This window comes from Pholis gunnellus (assembly GCF_910591455.1).
Source record: "Pholis gunnellus genome assembly, chromosome: 21".
NCBI lineage: Eukaryota > Metazoa > Chordata > Actinopteri > Perciformes > Pholidae > Pholis > Pholis gunnellus.
In genome coordinates, this window is record NC_136548.1 from 18,972,561 (window position 1) to 18,985,338 (window position 12,778).

General features: G+C 42.0%; 2 protein-coding genes across 2 annotated transcripts in view; both read left to right on the top strand.

Moving 5' to 3' along the window:
• Window positions 1-6,546, top strand: part of baiap2b (BAR/IMD domain containing adaptor protein 2b) — a 60,573-nt gene extending 54,027 nt beyond the window's left edge. The window contains exon 14 of the mRNA XM_079182378.1: window positions 4,871-6,546. Coding sequence (XP_079038504.1) covers window positions 4,871-5,018 — 148 coding nt within the window. The 3' untranslated portion in view covers window positions 5,019-6,546. The remainder of the gene's footprint in view (window positions 1-4,870) is intronic.
• A 4,195-nt stretch (window positions 6,547-10,741) lies between these two features.
• On the top strand, window positions 10,742-12,630 carry LOC306713557 (zinc-binding protein A33-like). The gene has a single exon (XM_079183296.1). The coding sequence runs from the start codon at window positions 10,935-10,937 to the stop codon at window positions 12,318-12,320; it is 1,386 nt and encodes a 461-aa protein (XP_079039422.1). The 5' UTR covers window positions 10,742-10,934; the 3' UTR covers window positions 12,321-12,630.
• The last annotated feature ends 148 nt before the right edge of the window (window positions 12,631-12,778 follow it).

Here is a 12,778-nt window from a genome sequence, read left to right on the forward strand (position 1 = left end):
AGTTGATTGACGTTTTCTTTTTGTTCATTGATATCAAAACACTCGTGCTTTGGCCTCCCAGCTCCTCCCAATGCCCCCCATGCACCATGCAGCTCCAGCAGCGCTTCCACCTGCTAATTGCACCCACCCACCCACCCACCCAATCCCTAACAAGCTCACCCTGCCTCAAACCCTTCTCATTCATGTTTCCTTTGATTGAAGCCAACCGTTATATCAGAGGTTGGTGTAAGTTAAGGGTCAGATCAAGTGGAGTTCTTTAGAGTGTGGGGTTTATTTCTCATGTTGGAGGGTCGATGTGTCCTGGTTGTGTTTGCCCACCTGGAAGCCTCTCCCTCTCTTTGTCCACAGTTCCACAGAGGGCAAATTGATTTCGACAGTGTGAGGACAGACAGACAAACAGGCTCAGACTCAGCCTGACGATGCGATAGGACAGGCACCTCGCTGATCCCTACCCTCACCCTCTTCCCTGCCTCCCTGCCTCCCACTTACAGCAATAAACTCTCTCTGATTCAATCAATGCAAGAGCGAGGCTTTGGTCTGTATCTCCTCCCCTCTCTGACCCCCCCCCCCCCCCCCCCCCTCCATCCTGCTCTGTGCTGTCTAACTGGCCGGTAGCCACACCGGGCCACTGGTGAAGCCTCGGCGCAGAGCCGCGCCAGAACGAAACAGAACTCTGTGTGATGGACATTTTTCTCTGAGGAAAATGTATCTTTTGCTTGTCTTTCATGCATGTACATTTCTTTTACATATTGCTGGGGATTATATCAGAACGACGATGTAAAGGATCTGTTAATCAGGGTGTGAAATGAGCGACGTTGATCCCAAAGAGGATTTTCATGTAAAAAAACAGCATTACAATCAATATTTTACTGGGTTGTTCAGTATTTACCAATAATTTCACCTTTTCATGCTGTGAGGTTTTGTATTCCTCTGAGATAAGAGGCCATGTATCACGAGTAGTGAACTAATGTAAATGTTTTAACTTAAGGAATGGAGACGATGTGATGGGAATGTTACCTGTACATAAATGTGCCATACAGAAGTGCTTAGTCATAATGATCGGTTCATCAAAAAAATGCACCTTATGAAAGTAATAATCTATATTTCTGACTTTCTGTAAACAAACCTACTGTAACGTTTTCAGTATCAGCCTTTGAGCTCGTTCTCCAACATCTTCTGGTCTCTGTGCTCAGACACAAACCCAGGTGCTCGCGGTCCTTTGACTTTCTCTTGTGGTGTGTGAATATCACGCCAAGGCTGAATGGGGTCAACTGTGCTCCTCCCTCGATGACGCGCACGGCTCTGAGGTGGTTTTAGTGCTGAAAAACCGCTGGTTGACAGAAAGTTGTGACATCATTTACTAAAATGCTCAACGTTCGCCGGCTCCAGCCTCTTAAATGTGAGAATTTGCTGCTTTTTTCTGTTATATTTCATTGTAAATTGAAGATCTTTGAGTTTTGGACTTTTTGGTCGAACACAAACAAATCAGCGAGAAGACGAGTTGGTATTTTCTGTTCAGAGCATTTTTCAGACAATCGGCTGATTGATTTATAATGAACATAATGAACAGTTAGGCCAGCTGGTTGACCAGCGTTTATGCATGAAAGAAAAGACAACTGCTCTGTTGTTTGATCTGGAAACGCTTTTCATTTACAACCATTTCAGATCTGTTTCTGTGCATTCAGACATATTACAGTGCCTCTTCAGTGGATCCAATTACTTAACCTTTTACGGCAATACTATTGTCAATAACAAATGTGCTGATGAACTTCTGGATCCAGAGATTCAAATGAGGCGTCAGCAGTTTTACGTCAGAGAAGTGGTGTTTCCACTGAGCCGCATCGATCCAGAGCTGGTGTTCAAGGCTCAGCCTCTCTGCAGCCGTGAAGGTGAGGAGAGGTCATTTGATGTTGGAAGCTCATTCAGCCTTCGTGTACTGTTGTCTTTGATATTAAAGGCTTGGTTTAAAGACCCCAGTGAGTAAAAGCATCATGTTTTAAATATAAAAAAGAAAGTGTTTGTCTGATTCTCTGTGTGCTAAATAAAGATGCTGGTCTGCTCGTCTGTATGTGAGTTAGTGCCGCTCTCTGCTCTGCTGTCCAATAACCAACCGTCAGAGTTCATCTTCTTCATAGCGTTGAAAGTTTAAAAAAAACAAAACTCATCCAAGTTCTGTCTTTACCAAAGAGAGGAGGTGAACATGTAGACGGTGCACTTCTCCTTTATGAAGTCCAGAGGTTAAAGAGAACAAATGGTTTTTTTAGGAAGCTACTTTTTTCAATTGTTACGATTATTTAGTCTCACTTTCCTGAGCAGCTGTGCGTACTGCTCTGTGGTTTTCACCTCTTTTAAGAACAGTTGAGTGAAGATGGACTTTATTTAGCATCGTAGAATTGATTTCCTTGCTTGTTTGTCCGCTGTGTCTTTGCTCTCCTCTGTCTGTTCCCTAACACTCGTCTTCCCCCTCAGCTTTGCCAACATCCCTTTTTCCCGTCTCTGTTTTGATGAATTCAGAAACACATGTCGGCTGCAAACGACTGGAAGCTGCCAGTGTTTCTTCTTTCTCCACTAAAATAAGCCCACGGTGTGACGGAGACAGCACACAGAGTAACTCCTACATCAGCTGATGTGCTTTTATTTTGAAGGGTTTTGTTAAAGAATACAAAATAAAAATTGTACAAAGAATTTATGGACATGCATGCTTTGGGGCACTAAAAGGTTTAACATTGATGACCTCAAATGTATGGTGAATTTCTACTCTTAAAAAGTATGAAATAAATTCATTCAGCTGGATATTTTTGGTGGTTTCTGTTCATTTGTTTTTATCCAAAAGGCGTTTACATCCTGAGAGTCCGTTTTTTCTTAGTTGGTTTGTTAAATAGACTTTTACTTTGTCTCTAAATTGGCCTCCGAGGGCCAAATATGTTTTTCTTCTGCTTCTTTTTTTAGCTTGTAAATCAAATGTTAGAGTTTATTTTAGAGTAAAATACAGCAGCAAGTTAAAATGCTTCTGTCAGACTGGACAGACTTCTCTTTGCTGATCCGCTGCGTCCTAACAGAAGAACGAGCGCTCCGCTCTCCGAGTTAACAAGCTGGTGATCACCGTCCTGCTTCAACACATTAACCAGAGGCTCTTCTTGCACATGTGTGTCCCTTCTCATGTCAACATTTCTGGGACTACATCGGTTCCCATCATAACAGCCACCGGCCTTGCTGCGTGTGTGTGTGTGTGTGTGTGTGTGTGTGTGTGTGTGTGTGTGTGTGTGTGTGTGTGTGTGTGTGTGTGTGTGTGTGTGTGCGTGTGCGTGCGTGCTCGGGTGTGTGTGTGTGTTAGTGTGTTCGGTGCACAGTAGTAGTTACGCTGCATCCTACCCGCCCTGACCTGCCAATGCCATACACCCACTGGCCTGCTCTCCCTGCTGCTAGCAAAGGTACCTTCTTCAACTCAACTGTGTGTGTGTGTGTGTGTGTGTGTGTGTGTGCGCTCATCACAGCATATTCATTTCATAGTGCCAGTGTCTGTCATTGTTTTAGTTCACTGTGTTGTGGTTTATATGCCCGTCTGTGTTCTGAATTCAATATATTTGAGTCATAGTTTACATGTTTACAGCAAACGTGAGTTCTGTAAATGTCTTTGTGAAGCACTTTAACATCAATAAATAGACAGTTATTTGAGATTCATCAGTAGAATTACCATAAACAAGGTAAACCGTCATTGAGTTTGACTGGCAGCCTAAGAAATATTAAAATATCGAGAGTATAAACCAGGAAAAAACATGCATTTTGAAGAAGCTAAATAAATTAGCTATCCATACAGCACACACTTTAAAGTTATTTGATTGTTGACCTGTAAATCATAAAATATGTCTGAATAAATTATATTGTTGTTTTCAAATGAAGAAAACAGAGATTTTTCTGCTTTTGGAACTTTTTCGGTCAAATGTAAATTAGAAAATACTAAACTCAGCATCTCGAAATTGTACCTGAGTCGAGTACTTCAGTAAATGTACACATGTCCAGTACTTCAGTAAATGTACACTTGTCCAGTACTTCAGTAAATGTACACATGTACTCCCCACCTGTGGTCACAAAGGTTGATTTCACAGCGAGGAGAGATGACAGAGGACATCCTGCCTCAGACTGGAGACACTTTAAAGCTCCCTGTTGTCTCAGTCATGGTCCCTTTGTTCACATCATACATCTTACAAAGTGCTCCTTTAATATTGTGTTTATAGTAATTAAATATGCATAATGTAAAGTCATGTAAGAACACACTGTTTATAGTAATTATACACCTCCGTATATGATATTAGAATATAATATGTCTCTTGGTATTTGAGGAGATGCTGACTGTTGACAGGGAGTGTCTCTGCCTTTCAGCACAGGGCCGGATTACGCCCGCTTTTGAGCGACCGAACCTCATCGTAAGTGACTGACCTCGGGTCCTCAGGGTCCTCGGGGTCCTCGGGGTCCTCGGGGTCCTCGTGCAACCATTTCCTTTTTCTATTTTCTATTATCACAGAAAACTGCTTCATTGTCATGTCGGCTTTGTGTGACGTTCGGCTGCTTTCGGGTTCCTTCCATCTCCTTTATGTGTGTGTGTGTGGGGTCATGTGACCTGTGGGGCGTAATGCACATTTCAGAGAACGTGTTGCACGTTTCAGCATCATGCTCAACTTTATTTCATTTTTTTTTGCATGATTCATGAGGCTTTCTTTTTTTAACTTTTCAACTGCACTGTTGCCAAAAACGAGCTCTTTCATCCTCTTTGACCTTTTATTTCATTTATTCATTATTTGCAGGATATTAATCCTTAAAAAAAAAGAAAAGAAACGAAATGTTTTTCACTGTATTGTCTTTTCCCTCCCAGCTATGATCCTCCCATCGAGCCGGCCGTGGAGGCCCCGGCCAAACCGCCCCTTTCTGACGATGAGGAGGAGGACGTCGAGGAAGACCTGCCTGATGAAGCTCCCTATGACTCCGTGGAGAAGGCCTCGACTCCCTCGGGGGAGTACTGAGCTCCCCCTCAGTTCAAACCAGCTGCAGGTGGATCACTGGTGCATCATTGCACCCTCTGATTCAACCACAGTATTATAATAGTGCTGCTATATAATACAAATGATTATGACCAGCAAACGAAGGTCACCACAACAATCCACACTTACAGCAATCTCTGTAATAGTTGAGACATAATGTTAAATAACAGCTAGAATTGATTTATAAATGATCTTCTAGCTCGGAAAGCACATTGAAAGCCAGAAGAATTTCAAAAAAATCAGACTTTTCCATTGATTGTTTTTCTCTGAGTTGTATTTCTGTAAAGATGTGCTCACATTCATGGGTAATGGTGTCGGACAGCAGAGGAGCCGTTTCACTTTCACAACCAGGTTGATGATGACCGGCTTCTCTCAGGATCTGCAGTGCGACGTCTCTGTGCTCTTCCACAGCTCTTCCCCCGGCCTTGTCAACAAGAGGGCTCTGATGTTGCTGCGCTATGCATCTCATCAGGTGTTTCACCTTTTAGCCTCACCTGTTAACACTTCCTCCTCACAGTCTGGACCGAGATGGATCATCTACAGTACGACGAGTCAGATGTTTCAGCTGATGATTGAGAGAAACAAATGTACTGAAAATAGACGAGCCACAAAAATCAGCAGTATCTGTGAAATATATTTGTGCTGAGTGATAGCGTCGAGACTCATAGAGCTGTATGTTCAACTTATTGTATACTCACAGGAGATCCTATATTCTTTAATAATAGCTATAAGCAGCAGTAATAATGTCCTGTACTGGTTCTCAGACTACACTGATTTAATGTTTGATTAATATTGTGTACAAGCAGTTTGTAAGATCTTCTTAAAGCAACATTTTCAAAAGAGAAATGAAATACAATCAGCAAGAGAAAGAACTTTGTGATTGCATATTGCCTTCTTTTATGTTTAAGATAACTTTGACATAGTGAGACAAGAAATCCGGATTACACTGATACAGGTTGTGATTTGTTGGACTGAGATATATATACGCTTACCTCTGGTATTTCGCCGAGCAGATAGTGTGGATTTAGTTTGTCCAGGTTCTGTCTCTTAGATGTCAGACTCCACGCTAACGTCATGGAGTCTAGTGGACATTCAGCAGTTTTCATTGAAACTATTGTCTTCTGAAGACGTCGTCCCAGTTACAACAGTTTTCTGTGGATTATCTGTGTTACCAGAACACTGTTTCTGGAACAGATGTTTCTGTTGGATTCTTTTTATTTGCTGAATATTTCAATGCTGTTGGGGTGAAGACAGGAATGGCAGAGGTGTATATCTTTGAACCTGGATAACAGATAGACAGATCGGTAAATCAGATATGTTTTTCAGAATTGAAAATTTGAAAAAATTCAAAAAATGTATTTAGTATGTTGGCAGCGTAATGCTTTCAATTTGACAAATGTTCTCCTCAAAGTTTTGAAACTTGTTTTGCAGAAAAAGACAAAACAAAATCCCCAAACTGGTCAAATGATAAAACCTGTATCAGTGTAAAGCATGAAGACTAATGCACTCAAACTGGTATCATGTGATTTGTCTGTTTTTCATTTTGAGAATAAAGAATCAAACTGCCCACATTGTGCCGTCTGTCTTGTATCGCTGGGATCAGACTACATGATATTTGTCTTTCAAGATGTCTTCTGTGTCAGATCAGATGATCAAAGAAAAACATTCTTGACTTGAATTATTTGACAACCTGCGTGACCTCTATAGGTGATCACACCGCTGCTGTTCCAGCTAACAGAACAAACAATGTTATTCTTTTACTTCTGTGTTTACAGTTGCATGTAGCACGGCAATACAATAATAATATTGTCCTGAAAAATAATGGTTTGTCATGGAAAAAGTAAAAACAAAGTTACAAAGTTAAGTATAGAAATAGTATTAGTAAATATGTCTTAAAATAAAGTCATTGTATGGCCATAAAGAACATGAATGGTCATAAAAAACATGATGTGTGTTTTCCTTGGTAACTTTATTACAACACATCTCAAATGCTGTCCGCAGCATCGGCAACGGCAAAAAAAGTCTTAGTATAGCATGTAGAAAAAACAAACATCTTAGTATGGCATGTGGAAAAAAGTCACAAAAGTCATAATATGGCTTGTTGAAAAAAGTCAGTATAGCATGTGGATTTCTTTTTTAAAGTCACTGTATATAGCATGTGGAAAACAAGTAAGTAAGTACGTTTTTTGTCTTTTTTCTGGCGGGAAAAAAAGTTAAAAAAAAAAAATATTAACGTTTTTTTTTATTATGAATTTTTTCCGATGATTATGAGATACTTTAACACAACAGTCGTAGAAGCAGCTCTTCATAGGTTACCCTACATTTGACATATACATGGATTGTGAGTACATGGAAGACTAAACGTGGCTTTACAACACATGAAAGACTGTTTCACTGTCTCAGCAAACGCACCCTTGAAAGGATTTCAAGCTAGAAGCAGCTCCGGAGTAGAACGAATAAAACTGATGTGGCTGAGGTGGCGACCTTCATTAAAGAGCAACTGGAAACATCTGGTCATTCATGGTTACAGATGGATGCAGCTAAAGTGTGCATTTTAAAAAAAATTAAATTTTTCCTTTTTTTTTCTTTTTTCGGCCAGAAAAAAAACCTTTTAATATATATATATATATATGTCTTTTTTTGTAACTTTCTTTCCACCAGAAAACCCCCCAAAATAACTTTATTTTGCTGGTGGAAATGGGCTTCAGCACAGTAGGCACAGCTACGGGAGCAATTTTGGGGTTAATATAGATATTGTGATATTGGTAACAATTGGTTCAACCAATCCGCTGCCAGAGTTAAACCTTATTCCTCTCAATGTCTTTGCAAGGCATGATGGCAAATGCAGTCTCACACAAACACTATCAGAGTGCTCTAACAATGCTTCATGTGCGCGCGTGTGCGTGTGTATGTGTGTGTGCGTGTGTGTGTACGTGTGTGTGTGTGTGTGTGTGTGTGTGTGTGTGTTGTTTCTGACTGAGTGAGCCACAGTTCATTTCAATGGAAAGGCATTTCTGTGTATAGATAGTAAGTCTTTGTTGAGGAGAAGAGTGCAGAATGAACAGGTGGACTGACAGACAGACAATAAAGAAATAAGAAGTCAAAGGTCACTTTCCCTTTAAGGAGGTAGGACAACAGGGAGGAGGGGTAAGAGACAATAAAACAGAGAATACATCTCACAATATGAAAACAGATGACAAAGGGAGATTAGAGGAAAACAAGATGGCAAAAGAAGAGATGAATGACAACAGACAGAGATTATGTGTAAACTCTGACATCTAGTGGTGACAGGCAGGAATCACAGCATAGTTCTAACACTGCAAAGGCAGTGATCAAAATCTCACCACAGAGCCCACAACACTCTCAATCCAGCTCCCAAAGAAGAGGAAGTCACATGTAAAGGGCCATGCCAGGTCTGTTAAATGGTGTTTATGAGGACAACAGTTGTTCAACATTGTTACTGTGTCCTGACAGACTTAACAGACTGTAGTACAGCGGTTCAGGGGATGATTGCACAATCAAAAATCTGCTGCTACAACAACCAATGATCTAACGCTGATCTTCAGCCCTCAGTGTTTAGGTCTCCCTAAATATTCTCCGTAATCATGGGCTGATTATGAGACAACTGGCCCCGTGGAACACACAAAAAGAGGCTTAACAACTAAAAGTCTTGAGCTGAGATGTAGGACAGGTTGTGGGGCCTTTTGCATGTTAATGTTATGTGTCTCTTTATAGTCATCGGGCATTTCATTTTGGTTGCTTTGTGTCTTTTTGTTGTCATTTTGCATCACTTTGTAGTTAGTTTGTGCCTCTTTGTAGTTGTTTATTTTCTCCTTTTGGTTATTTTTTGACTCTTTGTAGGTGCTTTGTGTCGCATTGTAGTCATTTTGGGTCACGTTGTAGTTACTTTTTGCCTCTTTGTTGTTGTTTAGTGTCTCTTATTGTGTGTCTTTGTTGTCACCTTGTGTCTCTCTTTAGTCATTTTGTGTATCTTTGTAGTTGTTTTATGTTTCTTTGAGGTCGTTTTGAGTCTCTTCCTGGTTGGTATAGTGTCTCTTTGAGTTGTCCACATGTTGTAGGTGAAGGCCAGGTTGCCCTCAGTAGATCTATCAAGAGAGTCTTTCTACGGAGCCATCAAAGTCCTGAAAGCTCTTTTTTTGTGTGCACACAAGCTGATAAATGATTGTCTTTTGGGATTGTATTTGACGGCTCTGCAGAAGACAAAGGGAGCCGCTCAGAACCAGAGGCCCCTCTCCTCTCTGAACCATCAAAAGTAATTTTACCGGGGTGGTAAGTCGTTTGGCCTCCTTCCTCTCCGTCTCTGCCAGAGTTGATCCTACAGATGCTATCTGGTTGCTGTCAAAGGCCTAATTGTTTTTGAAGAAGGCGCTGCCAGTCCCGATGCCAGCCCCTGTGCCAGTCTATTCTTCAGAGCTGTGTGATGCCTGAACACTCCAGGTGCCGCCGCAAAGCTCTGCCAGGTTCTCGACAACCAACGCCTGCTCAGAACACTGAACCCCTCATGGTACAGTAACACCAGTCTCTTGGCTGGCAGCGAGGCTGCTGTTGGCACAGGGGCAGCAGCATGCCACGCAGGGATTTCAGCCAGGCTTAGTGCTCCACAGTAACTGGTGTTTGAGGTTTTGAAGAAGCGAGGCTCGACGCCAAGACGACCCGACTGCCCTGAAGAAACAGACAGCCGTAGCAGGGTGCATGTCAACGAGCACTGGGATCAGTTCAGGTCCTGTGGTAAATGGCAAGGAGCGTCTCTCCTCACAAACAAGGAGGCGGAGACACACTTGTCCACAAAAACAGTGTCAAGTTTTGCTGTTTCTATTGTGTTACAAATCTTATAATATAGATATTGTGATATTGGTAACAATTGGTTCAGTCATTTCTTTTCTTTTCTTCTTTTTGAGGTGGAGATAACTTAACTTTTTATGTTTAAGTTGAAACTATTCAAGTCGAACGGACGCATCACTTTGTTTCGAACCAGAGTTAACGTACGTTTCTTTGAATCCACCACAAAGGCCCAGTGAGTTATTAAATTCATCTCCAGTAAAATGGAATATTTCAGCAGGAATAACTTAATAATAACTATCACTAACAATAATAATTTAAGGCATAATATTAAAAGGTATTTTTAAAAATTGTTGAGAGATTTGATTTGATCTCTTACCATTTTCTTAACATTTTACAAGAAGCAACACAAAAGAGACATTAATAGTTTGTAACAGCAAACATGTTTTGTCATGTTTTGCAATGAGGAAATGTTGTAGATTAACGATCTGACGAGTCAAGAAATGTTGATACTGAACAGATCGATAAAATGTTTAGAGACACTCTTCAGTTGTTTCCCACAAGACCTGCTTATTCCCTTAAACGTTGCATTTATTTAAGGGAAGAGACTGTGGTGTTGATTATTATTGACACGGTTAACAATGAGATACAACTTGTTTATATAACTGTCATTCAACCAAAACCTTATTTTTACCCAAACCTTCACCAAAACTGTCAGAAGAAGTAAAGTAGAACATGTGAAGGACAGTAGTGAACCTGCAATGAGCGAGATGTGGGAGGTGCTGTGATCCTTCAGAGTCCACCTATTGTGTGACTCACCTGAGACAGGAAATACAGCTTATTAAGCCTCCATACACACAAGAAACACGAACATCCGCCTTCAGACCAACATTAGACTCCCAGTGACAAGAGAGCTTCACGAGGGACTGCTGGGAGTCCTGGGATATCTGGACGACTGCCACCAACACCAGCGGACGACTCCAGAAGCGGAATACGGTTTGCTCAAAGTGAAAGTAACTTCACGGGAGCTTTCCCAGAGAAAGGAGCGGCACCATCTCCTGTGTGCCTGCTGCGTTTCACTCTTCACTCTGACTAAAAATGGCTTCGGGGTCAGAGGAGGATTTCTGCTGTCCTGCCTGTCACGACATCTTTAAAGATCCCGTCCTCCTGTCGTGTAGCCACAGCTTCTGTAGAGCCTGTCTGCAGATCTGGTGGATGGGGAAACCATTCCAAGAGTGTCCAGTTTGCCGGTCAGTATCTCTGTGCAGGAATCCGCCTCGTAACTTGGCATTAAAGAACCTGTGTGAAACCTTTTCGCTAAAAAGAGCCCCGGCAGTGTCCGTGACACTCTGCCCTCTGCACTCAGAGAAGTTCAAACTCTTCTGTCTGGACCATCAGCAGCCAGCGTGTGTCGTCTGTCGAGATGCTAAAATCCACACTGACCACAAGTTCAGACCCATCGATGAAGCAGCACAGGACCACAGAGAGGAGCTCCGGGAGGCCCTGAAACCCTTACAGGACAAGTTAAAGGGTTTGAACGAAGTTAAAATCAACTTCAATCGAACTGCACAACACATCAAGGTCCAGTATCGACGCACAGAGAGGCAGATTCAGGAGCAGTTCAAGAAGCTTCACCAGTTTCTAGAGGAGGAAGAGGAGGCCAGGATGGCTGCACTGAGGGAGGAAGAGGAGCAGAAGAGTCAGATGATGAAGGAGAAGATGGAGGCTCTGAGCAGAGAGATAGCAGCTCTTTCAGACACAGTCAGAGCCACAGAGGACGAGCTGAGAGCTGAAGACGTCTCATTCCTGAACAACTACAAGTCTGCAGTGGAAAGAGTCCAGCAGCGCTCCCTGCCAGAGGATCCACAGCTGCTCCCAGGAGCTCTGATAGATGTGGCCAAACATCTGGGCAACCTGACCTTCAACATCTGGAACAAGATGAAGGACATGGTCTCCTACACTCCTGTGATTCTGGATCCAAACACTGCCTATCCAGAGCTCACCCTCTCTGGAGATCTGACCAGCGTGAGACACGAAAAGATCCAGCAGCTTCCCGAAAACCCAGAGAGGTTTGCGTACTGGGATTCTGTCCTGGGCTCTGGATTTAACTCAGGGACTCACAGCTGGGATGTTGAGGTCGGAGACAACAAAGACTGGGAGCTCGGGGTGTTAGCGGAGTCTGTTTGTAGGACAGGATTTGTGGGGTCTACAGTGTGGAGTGTAGACTTCAGTGATGTTGGCTACAGGGCCTTCTCCCCAACAAATAAATACACCGATCTCCAAGTCAGAGAGAAGCTCCAGAGGATCAGAGTTCATCTGGACTGGGACGAAGGAAAGCTGTCATTTTCTGATCCTGATACTAACACACACATTCACACCTTCACACACACTTTCACTGAGAAACTGTGTCCATACCTTTGCACCAGGAACGCACTCCCTCTGAAGATAATGCCTGTAAAGGTCTCTGTAACAGTGCAAAGTTAGAGAGGTCAAGATGAAGTATATAATGTACATTTTTCTCTTATTTAAATCATAAGTTAACATTTAGACATTAGGATACAAATGAGCAATATGATAGGAAAGTGTGTCTTTCTGGACTGTGTGTACAACGTTTAGAAAGAGCAGTTTATAAGTATGCAATGCAAAATCTCTGATTCTCTGTTTTATTCCTGAATAACATCTCTCTCTCTCTTCTACTTGAGCTTACATTTTGTGTAGCCTACCTTATGTATTAAATCCATTATTGACATGAATTGTTTTTTACAATGGTGGTTGAAGCCTGTGGCTCTAGTATAATGATGTTGCACATAGCTAAATAAAAAGGTTGGGACATTGCATTTTCAATAACTGTAGCACTAACACTGTAGGGAGCAGTTCATGATCTTATTTTTTATTATGTAAAAAAGCAGGTTACAGAATTTCTACAGTATTCTCCCACCAAA